Raw genomic sequence first — 21858 nt, 5'->3', positions numbered from 1 at the left:
GGAAAACACTGTTTTGAAGTCTGCCCTGACTGCTGTTTGCCTCAGCACACAATTTTAAGTATGAAATGCTTGTGAAGCTCATAGAGGATCTGGGGGAAAATTCCTTATCTCAAAGTTGCTTTGCAACAGTTCACAGATTACTATAATACTTTCACTTTTGATTCTCAAGAAATATATTCTCTATGAAAAGACAGTCAGGCACAGCCAATGAACACTATTGCTTTGGATCTCTCAGCAGCTTCCAAGACCATAATGCAAACTTGGTATTTCTTCCAGGAGACACGAACACAAGTTTGAAAATTAAGTTAATGTTATAATAAAAACCAATCATACTATATAAATAATGTTTTTTGACTACCCAGCATGAATGTTAAACTTTATATGACAAACAGTGATAACCCCACCCTTCCCAAAGTCTAAGACATTCATATGTGACGTAATACTTGGTATATATATATTTGTTATATATTTATATAAACAATATTTCTATCTGCACCTCAGAAAATGCAAGAGATGCTTTTTAAAACAGTCTAGATTATCACTAAAGCCACATTTGGTAAGCAAAATCAGGATAACGGAAAATAACGTCATCAACCAATTTAGCAGCACAGAGGTGACCAACAAGATAAGCAGCTGGCTGGATGGCTGGCTATAAAGAACACATGAAACACATACCACGACACTCATCTAAACTAAAATAATTCACATTGCAGAAATTGCTTCCTTCTTGTCTCTTTGGAGCAGCTTTCCCAAAGAAAGAAACAAACAAAGGGAGAATGAACAGTGACAGTATGGAGACAGCACGGTTTAGAAAGGGCTAATCCTACTCACAGTTCTTCGACCTGTTTCATACGCAGAGATACACTGCCGACTTCCTTAGTTATGAGAGTCCTGCACAGACAGAGGGAGCACAGCAAATGCATGCAAAAAATTAGTCAGATTAACAAAAATAATGAAAGCAGCAGCTCCATCCATGGGTTGTCTGTGGTAGGAGATGATTAGGAGTTCACATTTAAATGGAGAAAATTAGGTGTCATTCAGAAGCAAACAAAGCAAATCAGACCAGGAGTACAATTCACATAAGGAAACCTCAGCAGTACAGTTGAACTCTCTCTATAAGGTCTCCTCATTTCCTGATCGCTGTGCCATGCGATTGTAAACTAAAGGGTGGTCCCCTCTCTTGGCTCTAAAACATGGCACCCTGTTCTAGTTCTTAAAAGCAGCACGCAAAACTATACAGAAAGTTACACATTATTAAAATCCTGAAAAATGTGTTACAATTTTCCAGCATCCCTTCTTCTCACTGCTACAGCTTTTTTATTATTTTTGGTTTGTTTCAGGGTTTTTTTGTGGGGTTTTTTCATTGTTCGTTTTTAGGTTTTGTTTTTAATTCTAAAGCTAAAGCTAGCAATTACTGTGTGTCACTGTAATAACTGGTGACTCAAAAACACTGAGCGGGAAGAAATTCTCATGCAGAATGACAGCATAGCTGTGTAAACAGATGGGAGTATGCATCAAACTTTCAGCTTTAGCTTCCAAGTGGCTCGATAAGATGAGCCAGTAGCTCACAGCTATCACCCACAGCCCTTGCTTGAACTAATCTACAAATACCATGTGCTTTAGGAGGTTATTACCAAGCAGCCATGCAGTTTTTTCTATTTGCAATGGCATGTTCCTCTTTTAAAAGGGAAAAAAAAAAGGGGGGGGGGGGAAAGAAACAAAAAAAAAAAAAAAAAAAAAAGGAGGAGGGCACATTTAGCCCATGTAATGGCAACAAATAATGGCACCACATTTCAGGAAAAACATAATGAGCTAGAGCCAAAATAGTCACAGCTTCTAAGGAGGTCACCTCCAGAGGCAGCCCTATATAGGGAGGGTACTGTACTTTATGTAACCAAATTTAAGAAAGCTTTTCAAAACAGATCACACATTAAGCAGTGACAACTACAAATACAAGAGCTGCTTGGGACAGATATAACTCACAAACAAGTTTAAGTTGTTAGGTACAACAACAAAAGGAACACATAAAATACTGAAGTCAGACAGGAAGTTGAGGTCTAGTGTCATGAGTTTTACAGTTAAAAAATGGGAAAAGCAACAAGAAAATCTAGAATAAGAATAAAACAACTGAATATGGTGCCCCTGGTAAAGAAGCCCCTTGTTTTGCTCCAATTAATTACTCCCTAGTATAAGAGGCATCAAGCTAAATTTCTGGCATATGCAAGACAAAGGCCAAGCCAGCAAATGCTGGATGGGTGTCATATCTCATCAGTTAGATCTTACTGGTTGTCAATTTGCTCCTGTCGCAATGCTATGCTGCCTTGCTCTTCCAGGAGATTCTCTCTGGAAGCAGACTGCGCAGGATCCAGTTTTTTCACATAGGCAGCTGGTACAAATCCCTGACGGTCATTAACTTCAACCTTCCACCAGTCCTGCAAAGGAAAAAAAAAAAAAAAAAAGCAACTGCTGTGAGGCAAGCACGAAGCATGCTGAGCAACCGAAAGCTGCAAATTAGAGGCTTCTATTAACACAAAAAAAACAGTGATGCTCACAACAGTTTGCTCTTTTTTTATGGAGATCATTTCAAACAAACTGCCTCTTGAAGACATCTAGGTCTTACTTCCCTTGTGTTTGGTTCTCAACAAATTCCTTAGCAGTAGGGAAGTAAGTTTTCTCACAGACACATGCCCTATAGCACATGTTGTTTATTTAATTTAGAAAAGCTGGCAGCTATAGAGTCATGAGAATGAGCTGAAGAGGTATGCTAAAATGCTGAATGGGAACATGGACTAAATGTGCAAATTCTTTAACTTTGATTGCTCTTAATCAAAAAAACAAAACCAAAAATGCTCTGCAGAACACATAACACCAAGTGAGCCAAGCAGTTCAGCAAAACAAAAGGCAAGCACATACCTTGTTGGTGCTGTTGAGTAAGGTGAGGATATCTCCTTTTTTCATAGTCACCTCCCGGGGACTCTTCTCTTGGTAATCATAGAGTGCCAGAACAAGCTCTTTTCCAGTTTCATCATCTGTGGGAGCAACTTGTTGCTAACAAAGAAGCAGAAGAAAAATGAGTTGTTCCATGTTTATTACAATCAACGTAGTTGTCCTAAAAAATACTTCAGCCGTAGTTAAAGCTACTGTAGCGCCATGAAATGATTCTTGCTGAAATAAATGAAATGCAGATAGTATTTTAGGTACTGTCTGGGCTCAGACCTTGAAAATCACCACATTATACTGTTTTCTTCCAATGCAACATAGCTGCCTGTTATGATTATAAAAACAGACCACTGAACTTTTTGAGAAAATAAAGTACAGTCTGCAATAAGGTTTCAAAACCAACAACTTTTATTAAGCTTTGTCTTTACCTTCTGCTGACCCAAGGATTTTAGCAACATAATTAGCATCTTCCCTTACCCTGCATGACTGGGCCTGTTCCCGTAACGCCTGTATGCTACTGCCGTAAGCGGAAAGATCAGACATCAAAGCTTCATGTTTTTTCAGAAGAGCCTGAAAGTGAAAGATAAAAACAACATGTACACCTAGCCATTTTACAAATACTACTCTGCTTAATACATATACTTTGGCTCCATACACAGGGAATGTGGGTTTTTCAGAGCTGCTGGTCTTGTGACTCTCATGAGAATAACTACTTCTATTTATTCACAGGCTAGATAGTAGGCCAAATGCTTCTGGTGCCTTTCCTCCACCTTATCTCAGAAACATTCTTTTGTTGTGACCGTGTATCACTCTGGGAATAGTGTTAAGTTTGAAAGTATGCCTTTAAACTGCACTTCATTTTGGTGAAATGTCTGTCAGTAGTGTCTGAGACATGGTGTTTGGCCACAGAACAATACTAGTAAAATAACGAGAGACAAAAAATTACTTCCAGACCAACGAGAACTGATGAAAATCAGACTCCCACTCAAATCCAATATCAGATGAGGAATTTGCTGATGTTAGTCTCATTATACTTTACAAAAGCCCTATAAAAAAGTGAATACAAATGTAAAGTTTCCTCACAATTGCTTTAATATACTGAGGACCAAAATTTCATGTGCAATAACTAAGACAACAAGAAAAACTGTCATCTTTTGACCCCAAGCCAAAATTCAGTTTGATGGTAGAATCTTCTGCCTTTTTTGTTAAGAATCTTGAAATTAGCAGAGCTCCTTATTTTCTTACCAGTGGGCAAATCCTCACTGGGTTTATACAAAACTGATTCAAGCAACAACCTCAAATACCTCAGCAGAGTCTTCATCTTTTCCATAGTCTGTACTGCCTACAATGGGCTCCTTTTCCCTCATCCAGGATTCTGCCTCATTAGCATCAGCAAAGTACTGCTGAGCTTGCAGGGAGTCCTCTAGGTCTTGTCGACGCTGAGATGCTTTAGCTTTCAGAGAGTCCCATTTCTGGTTTAGCTCATTCAATTTGATTTTCACATCCTCAGCGGCAAAATGTCCTAGGTAACAGAGAGAGAGGGAACTGAAGGACTTAAGGAGACAACACTAAAAGATTGATTGTACTTCTTGAAAGACATTTAAATTAGACCCATTTAAACCTATGTAGCCTATTCTGGCTAGAATAATGAGAGCTCAACTCAGCTTGTCCTTTTGCCTGACTGGAAAACACTGCATCTGTCAAACTGTACTAGGAATATTTGAATCATTAAGAAAAAATCAAGCCACATCATAACATTTCTTCTCAGTGATGAAACAGGAAAGGTCATCTCTTTCCATTGGCAGAGTTTTGACAGCAGACAAATATGATTTCAGACATCTCCTAGAATCAGGGAAATTTTTTTTAGTATTTTGGTGTTAAGAACACCTAGTCAGAAATAAAGATACACTCTTATTTAAAAGCAGGAATGACTCTTACTGTCTTTGTGAAGGATCATCTCTCACATCATGATTATGTATCTCAGATACAAGATTTAAATAGATTTAATAGATTTAAAAATGGCAGACTAAATACCATAGGCACAAAGCTGTTGAATACAGAACTCATACGTGTTTGTCAAGAGCAGATGGAGAACTGTGAAAATCATGACAGGTTCCCATCAAGGAATCTATTTTTATTTTCAGGTGAAAGAATGAGCAGAAGTTCATCCTGCTAGCAGGTACTTATTGCTTGGATAAAAACAGGCAGTAACTCTTTAATTGTACAGGGCCAGAGAACAAAGTCCAGCATAAAGACTTTTGGATTTCCAAAAGAGAAAGAATTAAAAAACATTGAGACATACCCTCTTCCACCATAGCATTTCCCTTCTGTGTGACTGCTTTAATGCGGGGCTCGTGGCCTGCAATTTCTGCCTGCAAAGCCTGGTGCTTCTTTAGCAGATTTTGGACGCCAATTAAGTCCTTGCCTGAAAGATATAAAATAATTAATTAGCTAATTCAGAGTCATCAGACTAAAAAATTTCCAGGAAGCTGCAACCAGTGCTAGACAAACTTGCAGAATAAGCACTATTACAATGAAGATAGAGCACTATGAAAACCAAGTTACCCACTGAAATTGTAAAAGTAACGTAACAGTTAAAGGAACCATGGATCATAGCAAATACGTAACTCCAGGCAGTGTTAATTACAAAAAACATGTCGGAAATTTCCAGGGAATGTTCCATAAAGACACAAGTTATAACAGAACAATTCTGACATCGAAATCCTGGAGATACTGGGATGGACCAACCTCGGTTTGTTGAAGCTGCAATAGGTTCTTTCTCCCTAATCCAGGTCTCTTCATCCTCAATGTCACGGAAAAGCTGCTGCAGGCGAAGAGAATCTGCAAGTTTCTGCTTGCGAGCTACCATAGGATCCTTTAGAGCTTCATAACGAGCTACTAAAGCTTCTTGTTTCTTCTTGATGTTGTCAGCATCAAAGTGCCCAGCATCTTGGAACTGGCGTGCCTGGATGGTAATGCCATCTATACGATCCTAAAATTAATTCAGCAATAGGATTATGTCAGAATTTCTGTAAGATGGCTGCAGTGACAGAAAATGTTTTCAGGTCTTAGTTAATAAATTATATTGTGACAGAGGAACAGAGCCCCAGCTGCACACTGCCAGTGCAATAATTATATCCTGGATAATATTCAACACATTATGCAAATGTAATTGGTTTTTATCTGTCAATTTCATAAAATAAACAAAAAATTCTTAAAACTACATTAATTTTACAGACGTGCTACTCTAGACAAACCATTTGTCAATTATTAACAACTAATAATTCCAGTTGAGGGAACCCAGACGTTGCTGTCTTGCTGTGGATTTAATTCCCCTAAAAATCATTTGCAAATGAAGGAACCATTTGCTGTAAAGTTCTACATTTAAAAACTGTTCTCCCTCCCCTCCCATTTCTTAGAGCTACATGGAAACAAACTGAACAAGAATAAGCTGTTTGCAAATGGAGAGCCTAAAGGGGAATTATTTCCTATGCAAAGCACAGCACATCTTTTTAAGTTGGTATTCACAGCACAAAACAAGGCTGCACTGTCAGCAGGTCACAGTATGGAATTATTTCACTTTTCCAGAAAGCTTTTTTTGTCCAAGTCCTGAAGATACTGTTCTTAGAGACATACAATTTATGCTTCAGTTCAAAATCATTTCTGATAAATAACTGTAAAGCCCAAAAGCTACAAAAATTATGAAAATAGAGACCTGCTAAGGTCTCTGGAGTGAGTATTTTGAGTGAGGAGATCTAAAAGGGTAGGAAGAAAAATTATTCCCCTTACCTGATGGGCAGCAACATCTGCCTCTAGCAGGGCATGTTTCTTCTGAAGATTCTGAACGTTGGTGAGATCTTTTCCATAATCATCAGAAGCCAAGTGTCCCTCTACCTCATACAGCCACAGCTCAATGTCTTCCACATTGCGATTAAACTGCTGCTGTTGATTGGCTTCACGCAGCTTTATACCTGACCGAGACAGAGCGGCAAGAGGAAAAGACGACTTAGGTTTTCCACTTCATTTAACTCACTTCCTGTCTTCTCCCACCTAAACTCTCCAGAAAAAGAATTGCCCATATTCTTCCGAGCAAGCTGTACCTTTGAGCTCAGTGGCCTCCAGAAGTTTTTTCCATAAGCTGATAACCTCATTCATGCGAGCTGCCACTTCATCAGATGCATAGTGATTGACATCAATCAACTTCTGGCCAGCCTTCTCCAGTGCATCAATACGACTCTGATTAGCAGAAAGCTCTGCCTCAAAAGCCTGATGTTTCTGAACTTTACCTTGCAAGTTCGATGGATCCTACAGAGGAAGAAAGAAAAAGAACCTTTCAATCCAGAATTAGTACCTATAGGTCTCCAAAGAATTTTTATGATTAGACTACATTCATATACATGCCAAGATGTCACTCAAGTATTTGGTGCCAAATATATGCCTTTGAAATCAGAACACTTAAGCTACTGAATAAGCATCATTACAGAACGATGGGAAAATCCCCCTTGGGGTCAGGGAGAAATTACAATTCCTCCTGTTGTCTTTAATACTGCCTACTATCAGCAACATTTTGGCTGACACTGGTTCATATCATTAGACTGATTACGTTAAGCCTGGTATTGCCTTAAAATTAGTCTAATGTTCATCTTTGTGTTTACCTTGTACGCCTCATCTGTTGCAGTCTTCATTTTTTCATTAACCCAACTCTTTAGCTCATCAGAGTCTCGGAAAAACTGCTGCAGATGGAAAGAATCTGCCAGTTGAGCCCGACGGTACATAGCTCTTTCATGAAGAGCATTTCGGCGGCTCAGCAGCTGAAAAAAGAAGGTTTTGAAAGTCTTTGAGCTAAGAACCAGCACTGTATCTGTACTTTTGGGAGAGCTCCACTGATTACCCTATACTGCAGTCATACCACTTAAAATGATAAAGCAGAACATGATTTGAAGTCTACAGTGCAAATCTGGTTTAGATACTTACAGCATCTCTGCGTGTAGCAACATCATCCATGGCGTAATGGTTATTCTGAATCAATTTAGTAGCAAACTCATCTAATGCCTAAAGAGAAAACAAGTTTCCATTTACTTGGTGTAATAGAAATTCTTTGTGCAAGTTTAATTAGTAGATTAATTCTCAAAAGTTTATCACAGTAAAACTAACAGAAAGCCATTAAGATAGCTATTGTTACACCCTTTTTATCTATATCGTCATCTTACATGTGGAAGAGTGCAGATTTTTGACAAATCTTCATCCACACTTGTGCTGGCATGATATGCAGGCACTGGGTTACTCAGCTCTCTGAAGCAGCAATCAAGCCCTAACCAATCTTTTCCACTATTTTTCATTTTAGAGACAATACACGTAATTTAGAGATAATACATCCCACACAACAGCGGATCATTGTGCAGAGCAAACCTCGTCCTTCTCTGCCATCCTCCAGCAGTGTCTCCTCTCCAGTAAACAAATTCATTTGTTTTATTTCTTGCCCACTTAGTGATCACCTAATGTAAATGTCTTACTGTGATTTTCTCCTCTTGGGCACTTAGGGATTTCTCAAAGTCTTCATGCTTCTTTAGAAGAGCCTCCACACTATCCAAAGAATCACCAAGGTCTTCATTCAGCAGAAATGCCTAAAGTAAGGAAACAAACACATTTTTATGTTTCCATGGTCAGCTGCTCTAAGTCAACTCAAGCATGGCCAGTGATGCTTCCTACCATGTGATATTACTGAAAAGTAAAGGAGGATGTACTGGGATGGTGCTCCCTGTACGCCTCTAACAGCCAAAGATTCTGAATAATTCTTTTAGCTTCTTATTCAAACAGCATTTTACAAGAGTTAAGACATAAAAGCAATCTCAAGCCAACTTGTCACAACTAATAGTTTCAGCATTAGATGGAAACACTCACTGTAGCAGCTTGGGCAGCCAGATAACTGCCAGCACCCCACTCACTAGCGCACGTTTAGTGGCAATCACTGCCACTAGTCAATACTGACTGTTTAAGTCTACAGACGACTAGCCAGAAATGAAAACCAACCACATCTGGAGAGTTCAAAGATATGGACTCACTTCTTGTTTGCTCATCCAGTTGTCAACTTGTTCAGTATCTCTGTAGAAAAGCTGCAGGTCCATGCACTGTTCGTACTGTTGTCTGCGAAGCTCCCACAGTTCTAGCAAGGCAGATCTTTCATCTGACAGGATGGTCAACTAATGGATTGGGAAGAGGAATATACAATAGTTTTATTTAACAGTCTGGTTCATTTCCATCTCAACGTAAAATCAGGTTGTGACTCTAAAGAAGTGGTTAACACTGGACTGAAAATGACCTCCTGCGTAAAGAATCATTCTCCTGTTCCTGACATCATCATCCTCATACAGGGCAAGCCTTTTCTCAGCTTATCAAGGTTGAGTAGTGACTACAACCTTCTGACTTCAGTCAGAAATCTCTCCTTTTCCAAATCTACACAGAGATTTAATGGACAACTGCTCTTTTTGACTGCAGGCCTATTCATAAGAGAAGCTCTTCAGCAAACCATCCTGTGCTCTCAGCCTCTGAAATCTCCTTGGCCAACTCTCACTTATGGTGTCTGAACTGACTGACCAATGTTTCAATATGCAGACTTCATGAGAGGCCCCATTAGTTGGCAAACTAAAATTTAGAAATACTAAATACTGACTGACCCTTTCAATAGCAAACCTAAACTTAGCCCATTTTTCTTTTGGAGGAAAGACATACTAATAGTTCCTAACAGTCCTAGTAGTTCCTACTAATAGACAGAATCTGTCCTTTTGAGAATGAAAAGCACATGTTACTTAAATACATGAAAAAAGCCCTGTAACCTAGAGGGATGAGACTTTGCAGCTTACAATCTTAAGAAGAAATGAAGTTTTAAATTAAGGGACTTGGAAGATAGAGACAAAACTCTTCTAGGAGCTCTTGCACTCAACTTACCTTTTCTTTAACTTCATCAGAAGCATAGTGCCCAGCTGCAAGCAAAGCCTGGCCAGACTCATCAGCAGATTTGAAGCTATCTTCATGGGCATCAATTTCTCCCTATGAAAGGGGACACGAATAAGCTGTTACTCAAATTTATCTTAGAACAGTCAGCATATGAAAACTGATATTGCAAGTAACACAGAGACAACAGTCTGAACACCTTGAATGATAAACACTGAACTATCTTTAAAGACATTACACTTAACATGAAAACTAGAATTAAATGTATTACCTTACAATGCGGATAAAGTAAGTATAAATTCATATGTTAAAATGAAACTAAAGGTTGGTTTTAAGCTGCATTCCTGCTCACCTACAGCAATTCCTCGTGATGGAGAACTAAAACAGTCATTAGCCCAACTATCACGTCCAACTATTTTTTATAAAGCATCATAAGCACTCTTAAATATTTTTTAATAGTGTACATCTACTATCAAGAAACAAGGTAAAAATATAAATCAGGACAGCAATCTGGTACTGTGTTAGTTGCATGACAAAAGGATTCTAGTGATACAACCTTAGCAGTTCTGACTCAGAGTCTGTGTTAGACACACAGATCAGTTGTTGAGGGCTGCTGGCTGGATTTGGCTGTATAACCATTATACCTTATGTTCCTGATGTCTATCTAGAAGGGCTTCTGCTCCAGCCACGTCATTGGCAAGTTCATCAGCATTTATCAGAGCCTTCATCTCAGTCACCCAGCTGGTGAGGTCTCGGAAGTCCGCAAGAAAGCGCTGCAGCCTTAGGAAAGCAAAAGAAAAAAATGGTTGGGAATAATTTGTTTGCATAGTTTCTCCATCCTTACTCCAAGGAAAGGGTTATAAACATAAAAGCTGTTCCTCAGATAGAAACAAAACAGGACAATACCAAAATGCAATCAGAATATTAAATAACTAAATGTGCTCTCAATCAAAAAAAGAAGCCTTTTAAATTTAGGAACACGCTAGGTTCAAAATCAATTTCTCTAAGAGGTGTTTTGCATATAACTTATATTGAAAGTAAAAGGAATATTCCTAGCTACAACCTGCATATTGAAGACAACAGAAATCAAAAGACAGTTCTCAAGCAGACTGTTTCAAGATAGCCCACGCGACTGCTTCTGTCACAACCATACACAGTGTGTGTGAGGGAATTGACAGAAAGTTTCAACTGCACATGCCTCAGCCTTTAAAAAAACAAGCAAATTTTCAGATTCCTTTCAGCATGCCTTTACAGCTATTGCCTTTGGCATGTGCTTAACACTTATCAGCAGAAGTGATCAGTTTCTGCTTCCCTTTTAAATTTGCTGTTAATTGATTTGAAGACATTATGACAGGGAAGGCAAAGGAAAAATGATTACTTGTGTGGGTCTCCACCACCATACATCTGGTGGAGGAGAACAAACAGCAGAAAAAACAAAACCAGAAGGGATGCAAACTAACCACCATATTGGGATGTTTCTTTTTAGCATGGCTTCTCAACAGTGATCTAACACATTATGTTTCATAGACAGCCAGGCTAGTATAGAAACAAGATTGGATGAAGACAAATCCCACAGCAACAAAGCAATTATCACAGAAACAGGTACTTCATTTACTCCAGGACAATACATCAAACAATACACCATACTTCAGTCTTCAGAGAATCATAAGGACTCCACAGTGAACAGATTTGTAATACGCGTATTAAAAAAATCCCAACAAAACTAAAATATAGTCAGATAATGTACTTCAAAATGCAGATAGGGAAAAAAGCAGATGCCCTAAAACATCAAGGTGTTTATTTTCATAATTGATCCACATCTAGAGAATGACCAAAAGCTGTAAGTATTTATTTATAATATAAGCATTTCTTTTACTACAAGAAATTATTGTAAAATATAATTTGGTGAACAAGACTGCTTCCGAAAACACCAGAATCATCCAAAAATTTTGGAAACAGCATCCCTTCCTTCTCCTCCCAAGAGCCCTGTCAAATCTGAATAAGGAAGAAAGGTCATTTCAGCATGACAGCATTCCTACCTGTAGGAGTCATTAAGGCGACCATGCCTCTCTGCTGCCAGAGTTCGGATCTGTTCCCAGTTGGCAATCAGCTCCTCCCGTTTCACTTGAATTTGAGAAGCATTTATCGGGTGAGACTGCTGCAAACGGTCAGCTTCTGCACAAAGGGCCTTAACCTAAACCCAGTCACAAACAGTGAGTAAGCTTCTAGCCTTTCACAAGCAGGTTATCTCGTTTAAACTGTAGGTAAAATGCATCTTGTATGGGTACCTTATCTTCCAGAGCTGCAAGATCTCTTTCCAGGCCTTCATGCTTACGCAACAAAGCCTGCACACTGGCTAAGTCTCTGCCAAAATCGTCTGAGGCCATCAACTGCCCTTTCTCCTTAATCCAGCTGATTGTTTCATCCACATCCCTTCAAAACAAAGCACAAATTGAAAGCAGTCTATCTTGTACGGAAAAAGGAAGAAAGCAGGATATTTTCCTGTATGTATGCCAGATGTACTGGCATACAAACCCAGATATATAAACACTGCAGCCAACTACAATCATCCTTTAAAACAAAACAAAACCAAAAAACCTCCCCAAACTCCCCCCAAAAAATAGCCTTTTTAAATCTCAAAAAACCTTGAGGCATATTGGCAGGCCATTCTTCAGATGGTGTCACCAGATGCAACCAAGGAATTATAGCACCACTGAGCACCATCACCTACTAGGTCCATTTCCCACTCTGGGCCCTTCTCCAACTTAATTACAGCAAATCTCAAAATGCTGTAGATGGAGATGAGGATAGGAAGACACTGCTCACAGACCCTCAGAACAATTGACCTGACATCCATCTGACAACAAAAAAAACCCTTAAAAGGCTCATGTAGGACAGAATTGGGGGAAAAAGCCCTCAGGGGAAAGGGAAGTAAAACTGCCATTAGCAGGAATGAACAAAACTGCCAAGTGTTGAAAAGCTAAATCAGAATGACTATTCTAAGGCAATTCTAGAACAAGGTCATCATTCAGTAAGTCATGAGGAAAAGTAAAGCAAAAACATAACAGACAATAGCTCTTCCCATACTACTGTACGCAGCTGAACGCATCATTAAACATCCACACAAATATTACATCACTTCAGCAGATCCAGCCAAGATCATACCTGTTGAAGCGCTGAACTTCAGCTGCCCCAAAGAGTTTTCCTTGCCTCTGAAGGGCAAGCCCCTTAAGACGCTGCCAGCTTGCATTTACTTCGTCCTGTTTGGACTTTATCAGTTCCTCTTCAGGGTGTTGTTCCTAGCAAGCAAAGGAAAAAAACGTCATTTTCATATGTTCTGTGATTTTACATCCATTGCCAAAACCTTGAAACACCACAGTTTTTCAAGAGATCAGTTTATCATTACTGTACTTTTCAGACGATCACTCAACTCAGTAGTTTCCCTGAAACTCACTGTGTAAACATTCAATACTCTTGTAGCAGTTTAAGTTTCCCTATGCACTAATTAGTCAATGGGAAGAGGGCTGTAAACAGTATCTTTTTTTTTCCCTGGAATGCAATCTTCCTGCCCTGTGTCCAACCTTGATCAAGCCCTAGATGACATACCAGAAGAGAAGATGCATCAATCCTGGTTGTCCAAGGGAAATACATTTAACCCCAAATACAACAATTTCTCTTACTAATCACTACTCTCCACATTTTCAGGAACATTCTCAGCTGGAGCAGTTATTCAAGCTATTCAGCAGAACAAATGAATCAAATGATGACCATTTAAGATTAAGACAGCCAAGTATCTAGGCACATGCAGAGTAAAGCTTAAAGATCTGCTACCAAACCAGGGAGGAAAAGCAGTAGTTGCAGACAAAAGCTTGTTGTGTTATACCAGACTTGCCAAGAGAGATTTTCAACACACGTGAACGTTTACCTGGATAAGTTTGCCAGCAAACTGGTTCACTTCATTAACTCTTTCCTCATGAGCTGCAAGGTCTGTCTGGAACTCTTCAAACTTCTTTTGCAAAACCTCAACGTGTTCTAAGTCCTGCCCAAGCTCTTCTGAGGTCACTATTGCTTCCTACCACATTGAGGAAAAAAATGTAAATTTCAGCATATCCTATGGGAAATCATTACTAAAAATCAGGAAGCAAAGTGTCCTAATTTTGAATAGGTCAAAGACAGTTACTATCACTGTGTTTTAAGTCAGATTTAAAACTATAAAATTTCCTCCATTAAACTCTACTCCCACTTCCTTCCCTCAACATCTGTCCATTATTGCAGAAAACATGCAAGATCACTAAGGGTATTATTTTTTCATCTTACTTGCTCTTATTCATTCTCCAAGTTATTGAATATAAGCAATTTTTCTATCATAAGTTTTCTGTTCTGTGCACAATGACCTACAACAACCTGAATTACTGAAAGAAAACATGTACAGAAAAAAAAATAATTTTTAAAACTACAAAATAATTGTCCATGCTATTTCAGAGTACACACAGCGACTAGAATTTGTTTACATTTTTAGACTGTTTATGGGCACTTGTCGTAGGCTTCTGATACAAGATTTCTTTATGAAAAGTGCACTGTTATATTCAGTAACAGTTATGCAGGGTTTACAGTTTGAACCCACAGTGACAAAATAGCAAACCATCATTAAGAAAACCTTTGTGATCATTTTGTGGCTTTTTTTTCTTGATAGTGTGGTTTGTGGTATGCTTCCTCAGAGTTCAAAAAATCAAGAACCAACAGTTCTCCTGCAGCTAATGTCCTTACAATGTATATCTAAAGATATTCCAATCATTAAGCAATTATGTACACACTACTTGCTGGTTAGGCTGGCTACTTTCTGTAACAGATAACGTAGAACATTTATAAAAAACATTTGGTTTTATATGTTGTAAATTTCCCTTACAGGAAAATTTATTACTACGAGAAACATGAAGGTCTCCTTAAAGCAAAGAAAGAATTGATTATGTTTAACTGTGCTCTCTGACACTCAGACTTCCTCTTAAGTCTGCTACCTATTTTTTGTGGCTGCAAAAGAAGGAATAGGAGTTTGCATACCTACTGTTTATGCAATGTGAATAAACTAAATAAAATGTATAGATGCCTTTAAAAGCTCTCTGTGAGTGCCTGAACTCCAGCAACTATACGTTGATAGAAAGTTTCCACACAAACACATCAAATTTCTCATCAAGAACACAGCAAAGGCAGGTAATAATATACCTTGTCATTGATCCAGTCCAAGACATCTTCACATTCCCGTAAGTATTGCACCAGCTTCTGTGCTTGCAACAGTTTGACTCCCTTCTCTCTCATCTTTTCCAACAGTAATTCCCATAGTCGGTGCAGCTCCTGTAGCCGAGTCTAGAACAACAGGATGTTGTTATTAAAATCCTGTATCAGAGGAGATTGGATTTATTCCCTTCCTGACCTTAATAGATTTTTTTTTTCCTGAAGTTGTACATCCTAAACCTCACTTTAGACAAAGGATGCACAAACCTCATAATAATTTCATCTCCAGCCATTAGTTCTCAAATGATGTAAAGTGATGTAACAACACAAAATTAGAAATGCCTGAACTGAGTATTTAAAAATTTGTTATTAAGCTATCATATAGTTATGTTTACATCACTATGAGGTAAACATTTTGAGATAAAATTTGATTTAAATGGTATGCTAATGTGAAGTCTGACGAAAAATTTGCTGTTGTCTCCTTCAAATGTTCAGTCTTTTACTTGGAAGTCAACTCCCAATAAGTGAAGCTCGTCTTCATTTGGGGATTTTATTTTTAACACCCCACATTTTGTTTCAAGACAAACTTGTGCCACTTTACAGTATTTTAACCATTTCTCTTAGCACTAGTCAGTTGTTATATTTAGCCAACATTGTTAAGTAACATAATACTGAAATACTAGGAGCAATTACTAGTTTTAATATTGAGTCTCTCTCTGTCTGCACTCTGCCTTTCAAAACTGTCGGGAGCAACCATAAATTTTATAGACAGTTGAAAGAAAAACCACACTCCCACACAGAAACACAACTTGTAAAACAGGAAAGTATCTGCTCCACCCATCATCTATAATGCTTTGCTCATCAAGATCTGAAACTTGAAAGTCACGCTAGAGAAGCTTTTGAACGTCTAGCATGGGTGGATACCCATTTAATCCACTTAGAAAGTTCAGTTAGGTAGGTTTTGAGGGAGGAAAGAGCTCACACTACTCTCTTTTCTAGCGCTGCCCAAAAGGATAGTGCAAATTGTCAACCAAGGAAGAAAGAAGACATTGCATAAAGAAGTTGCACTGCAGAGCCAGAGGTTTCACCTACTCGTATGTGGGACCCAACTTGGGTAGCCGTTACTATTGGGCGCTGCGCAGTCCGGTACGGCGTGAAAGACTGAACCATTAAAAGGCAAATTACCACTCCAAACACAAATAACGACTTACATTGAGCAGCTAAGATACACTATTATTTAAGATCACCCAACTGCAAAACATTTTTTTTTCTATTTGTGGAAAGGTTATATGATCACAATGAGATTTCTAAAATACCATTTCCTTAGAGATTTTTTTAATTTTACAATGTATAAAAAAATCTCTGCTTTCTTAATCACCATCTTTTCTTAGTTACAATGAAATGATGAGCGTATCAGCTAAGTTCAATAATCACTACAAAAATATCACACAATTTCTCCTTTTGAAAAGCTCACATCCAAATCTTATAAAGGAAAAAGCTTTCAACAATAAAGAAAAATGCAGCCATAACCAAGTCGGGAACAAGTGAGGCCCAGAAACAGCAGATTTAACAAAATGACTCCTAGACAGGAAGCTGGTATGCAGAATAAAAGTGTTTACTGGTGGGGTATGCGTGGGTATGTGTGTGCACACGTGTGGGGGAATGAGAAAGAAAACACTAACAAACCAGAGAAAATAAGAATACATAGAAGGAGTAAAAGATAACTATCAAGTCATTATGTAGAATTTACAGTTTTTGCAGACTTTTTAAAACATTGATAATACTCAAATACTGTCAAATGTAAACCTATCTAGTGCAGCAGCGAAGATTTTTGTCACTGCATTACACAGGTTGGGAAACTTAAGAGAAAAAGAGAAAAACAACAGTAGATCTCAGAAAAAGATCTGAAAAAAGCTTAGTGCTTGTTATTGAGGAAGCAGCTGTCCTAAGGGATGTTCACTGCCAGATAAACTGAGCAGACAGAGCACTGTACTTGGAGCTCACAGAAAAGCCGTGGAACGCAAATTCAACGAGATTCAAACATATGGCCAGTACAATTTAACCAGAAAGAAAAGATCAGTAGAGACCTGATCTGAGCCAGAGCACACAGAAATTAGATGTCTGGAATTTACTGGTATGGTGGCTTGTGTTACTTATAATTATCATTGCAGAAAATTAAAATGCTAAAATGCTATATATAAGCAAAAAAATTAGTGGTCAACACCCCTGACAAAAGGCCTTGTGAATGTGCTGCTTCTTGATGCCCCTTGTGTCATTTTGGGAAGAAACACAAATATAATTAATCATTTGTTTTGTGACTTTCAACACATCTTTGAATTACTAATGATCTTCCAGTCCAAGTTCCTGGACTCCACTGGCAGATAGTTCACCTCAGAACTGGATCCAAGAAAAGATATAAGCTGGGTACTCATGAAAGAGAAGAATATCTGTAAGCTTTACAAATACAAATTCTCTTGTGATTTCACTAATCAAATATCTGTAGAATTTAAAAAGTGGTTTAGAATATAGAGTTATCCATGCAATCTGCACAATGTGTTTAAGGAAAAGCCTGTAAGAGGCAACAAAAAAAGTTTTAAAACTCACTCTTATGGTTTCAGATGCAAAATGACCTTCATTAATCATCTGATTTCCAGTCTCATCCAGTTTAACGATAGCCCCTGAATTGGCCTGTACTTCAGCTTCAAAGGCTTGATGCTTCTGCAGCTTCCCCTGCAAGTAAAACATCAAAGAACGTGACTGAGATTTGGTGCACAGCCCTCCTCCACATTTCCCAGCATCAAGATTTTCAGTCTATTTTTAGTATTCAGTACCAACAAACAAACAATAAAATAGCACAGGTGAAATCATAACTGTATCATATGTTTCAAGGGTGGATTCAAACATCACAATTCTAGTTATTTCATTATTGTGTTTACTCTTGTACACCGGAGTGTTCAAACGTCTGAGAGCCCATCAGCTAGTTCCACCCACGCAAGTTTATTTTCTATAAATACCTTTTTTTGGTGGAAACAATAAGAGTTAATTCATGTTTATTTACAGATCCAAAGCGTCCAACAAATTCTAAAATTAAACAAAGCTGGTTTTACATTACATTATATCAATTAACTGTTTCTACATTGATTTAACATCTAATCCACTATTAGAAATATTCCAATTATAACAGCAAAGAAACCAGGCTTTTGAAGAACACTTTGCAAGGCTGAGGGTATTTGCATCCATCTTTCCTCACCACTCTCAGATCAAGTTACATTTATGGTTTGCTCTGTCTATCCCAGTTGACCTGGTACGCCCTAAAATTAATAGTACAGGAAACATAAAATGGCAGTAGGACTTGCCTGTAAATTGCTTGGGTCTTTGTAATTTTCATCAGATGCTATCTGCAGTTTCTCTTGGATCCATTTTTCAAGCTCATCTGCATCACGCTGGAAAAACTGGAATCGATAGGAATCTTCAAGTTTTTGGCGCCTTAGAGAAGATAGTTCCTTGAACCTGTGGTAACGGTCCAAAACCTGCTGACGCCTTTCTTGGATATCTTCTGCTGTTTCCAACACTTTTACACCACTCGGATCCATTTTCTGAAAGCCAAAAAAAATACATTTTGTTTGTATTATAAAACAATGGTAGGGTAGGAAGAGATCCATGAAAGAGAAGCCCGCTTTTTTAAACTCACATGTGGTTTACTTACAGTCTTACCCTGTGTGTGCAGGTATGTACATAAAGTATAAATATTATATATAAAAATCAATAAAAGCACACTTCTAGCAGAAAATAATGGGAAAGGAATATTTGCAAAGACATTTAACACCTATTCATTTTGGAAAAATATGGCTGCAGTCATATAAAGGCCAGGTCATCCTGAACTGTAGCATGCAAGTGTCCAATACAAATGTCAAAAACATGTTTCTGTGCACATATATATAGTAGATATACAGACATAAAATGTTTCCTGTACAACATAAAATCTGGAAACATTTTATTTAAAATACTCAATATAGATAAACCAAAGTAAGTATATTACTGTTCTTTAAACAGCAGCTAACTGGTCCACATATATTTTTATATATATAATATATAGAGACATATAAATATATATAAATACATTATATATAAATATATATGTATATATACATACATATATACACATATAAATACACACACACACATATAAATATATATATACACACACGTCTCTGTGTGACCCACGTCCTCTCTGTTCTCTCAGACAATTAAAAAAAGTTACAAACTCATCCTGCCACTCCCTACACAACCCTTCAAAAGCCAGTACAAAGGCTCACAGTGCTCCGTAGATCTGACCTTAGACAAGTCAGTCAAGGAGCATTTCATGTAACCGGTGCCCTTGCTCTGACTGCTTCGACTGAAAACCCTCGTACATTGCTTTATATACTAAACCCTGTTAGTTACCACAGAGAGCAAACAACTGACTACTGTTCTGCTTTATCTCCTTTCTATTAAAATTAGAATAACCTTTAATTTTCAGTTCCTAAACTTTCAAAGAGCAATTTGATTTTCAGTAAGAGGTCCGTGCATTGGAACAGAACTGTAACACAAATTTTAAAAGTAGTATCGTTATTGTCATCAGAGTTTAGATATCTACCCACTTACATGACAACTGACTTTGCACATCAAGAAGCTGTTGCAATAAACACTCCGTGCTTGAACAATTATGCAATTAATGTCTTGATGTACAAGTGTTTACATGTATAGTTCACTTCATGCTTTTATTATAAATTCCGTAAGCATCAAGCTAAATGTACTTCTCATCGATCCTATCAAAGATAGGGAAGAAACCCAGTCTACAACTGCATACTAAAAGACACAGGCAATCTCATAAAATACATTGTTAAATATTAAATTGTTATTTAGTCATTAGCTACATGGGCTTTAATTAGACAGGTATCCTGCATAATTGCGTGAAAAACTCCCCAGGTTGGAAGCAATCTATATGGCCGTGTTTTCTGTTTGGTTTCCAAGATCTTATAAAGGGACCATCTGACAGAAAGGAACATATGGGGGCGAATTCACACATTCCTGAGCTCTCTTCCAAAGTCCCACCCTGCGAGAGGACAGCCATTTCAGCAGCAGTTGTTACTCCCGTGAACTCTGAGCCCCAACTGCATTGCGGCAGTTTAAGGAAAGAAAGAAAATGCAGCTTTCCTCTCTTCCAGGCCTGGGCGTTTCACTCGTTATTATCAAAAGAGGGCAAAGAGAAAAAAAAAACAAACAAAAAAACAAACAACCAGTATGTGTAGATTGTATTATATAAACGAAGTCCAGGTTTCACCTGGCAGTGGTACCAAAGGCTCCACTTGATTAGTGTATCTGAGTGTTAAAAGATCAAAACCCTGAACATAACTCGAGCTCAACTACAGATCTGTTCTCCTGAGAAAGCAGCTGTTTTTTCAAGCCCCGTTTCAAACGGCCTTTTCCCTCCAGGAGAGCGAGTTATTGCTAAAAACTTCCCTTCCTGTACTGTTAACACTGTGTTTGAATTCCAACACCACTTCTTTTAAACTGAACTGTGTTCAGGAATAACGAAGTGGCAGTTAGTCTAAATGTAGGGCACAACTGTAGACTGTCTCTCCACTTATTCTGGCTACGGGCATTACTGGGAGAAAATGAAATCCTAGTCAGTCTTTGGAATGCTGTACAGTTTTTTGCTGTCAACTTATATTTCAGTATTAGAAATAACTTCCACAGCCCAAGTGATTTTAAATCGCTTCAAATTTTTAAATTATTTAAATTATTAAATAATGAAAGTAATTAAATTATTTAAATTATAATTAAAAATTGTTTTTACATTTTTAAAAGCCAAATAGGAGACCTCTTATAATTTAGCCTGGTGGCTGGTTTGCCTCTCACCACACAAGTCACGCAATCTGGCTCATCTTTTTGCTGGAATTCGTTAAAAGAAAGGCTCCTTTTATAACTACAGTAAGTCGAGCTAGTCAATTGTAAAAGAAGTGCTTTGGTCTAGCAATAATAGACTGTTCTTTCCTGCAGCGGATCAGCTGACGTCAGCAAGTCTGTGCTCTGCCAGAGCGCGATCAGCAGTCACTGGGGAGCTCTGAACTCAAAAGTCATCGCTGCTGCAGAATGATGCAGCCTACCTCTGATGTTTCCACGCTCAAACTGCAGTACCCCCCTTGAATACGAAACAGTTCTCCAAGATGCTTCTAAACCTTCCTGGTTCCACGACATCACCTGCGATACACCTCTGTGCCCCCAGCAAGAGAACCACCAACAAGAAGTTGCGCTTTATGTTTTTAACGTGACAAACGCAGCTTAGAGTGGGATGTACGTGAATGCCCAGCCCGACCCCAGATAAGGGGCCTCGTCCCCGGCGCTGTGCGCAGAGACAACATTCCCCACGTCGCTGCTGCCCCTGGCCCCTCCCGACGCTGCCTGCGCCTGCTGATAAGGTCAGGCAGAGTGAACCTTCCAGGCAGTGCAGGCAGGAGGAAAGGCACCAGCCAGCTCCTGCCCAGAGCCTCGGCCTTCCCAACAGCCAAGGCAGGTGTCATCGCAGAGACGTCCCCAAACCAGCGGAACTGAACTGTCCTGAAGGCATTTGCCACTGTACTGTTAGGCTGTAAGACTAACTTTAGAAAGCCACTCATCAGCTTACGTCTAACTGAAAAAATAATCAGAAATGCTTCCTCGCACTGTACCATTGTGGTGGTATTTTTTTTTTTTTTA

At 38.5% G+C, this 21858-nt stretch overlaps 1 protein-coding gene across 14 annotated transcripts in view; it reads right to left on the bottom strand.

Moving 5' to 3' along the window:
* Positions 1-21858, bottom strand: part of SPTAN1 (spectrin alpha, non-erythrocytic 1) — a 52127-nt gene that overhangs the window by 24673 nt on the left and 5596 nt on the right. For 8 of the 14 annotated variants that reach the window (XM_074891057.1, XM_074891054.1, XM_074891059.1 and 5 more), the window contains 22 exons: positions 18477-18716; positions 17725-17850; positions 15112-15252; positions 13817-13963; positions 13057-13190; positions 12180-12324; positions 11931-12085; positions 10536-10671; positions 9886-9987; positions 9003-9140; positions 8454-8564; positions 7915-7992; positions 7596-7751; positions 7041-7245; positions 6730-6911; positions 5689-5932; positions 5243-5365; positions 4245-4462; positions 3418-3510; positions 2914-3048; positions 2284-2432; positions 832-891 (listed from right to left, as the gene is read on the bottom strand). In XM_074891057.1, coding sequence (XP_074747158.1) covers positions 832-891; positions 2284-2432; positions 2914-3048; positions 3418-3510; positions 4245-4462; positions 5243-5365; positions 5689-5932; positions 6730-6911; positions 7041-7245; positions 7596-7751; positions 7915-7992; positions 8454-8564; positions 9003-9140; positions 9886-9987; positions 10536-10671; positions 11931-12085; positions 12180-12324; positions 13057-13190; positions 13817-13963; positions 15112-15252; positions 17725-17850; positions 18477-18713 — 3215 coding nt within the window. In that variant the 5' untranslated portion in view covers positions 18714-18716. The remainder of the gene's footprint in view (positions 1-831; positions 892-2283; positions 2433-2913; positions 3049-3417; positions 3511-4244; positions 4463-5242; positions 5366-5688; positions 5933-6729; positions 6912-7040; positions 7246-7595; positions 7752-7914; positions 7993-8453; positions 8565-9002; positions 9141-9885; positions 9988-10535; positions 10672-11930; positions 12086-12179; positions 12325-13056; positions 13191-13816; positions 13964-15111; positions 15253-17724; positions 17851-18476; positions 18717-21858) is intronic. The other 6 variants (XM_074891058.1, XM_074891064.1, XM_074891066.1 and 3 more) reach the window with 1 other exon arrangement.

This window comes from Strix uralensis, chromosome 21 (assembly GCF_047716275.1).
Source record: "Strix uralensis isolate ZFMK-TIS-50842 chromosome 21, bStrUra1, whole genome shotgun sequence".
Taxonomy (NCBI): domain Eukaryota; kingdom Metazoa; phylum Chordata; class Aves; order Strigiformes; family Strigidae; genus Strix; species Strix uralensis.
Note: the sequence above shows the minus strand (reverse complement) of the source record. Positions and strands in the feature narration are given on the sequence as shown.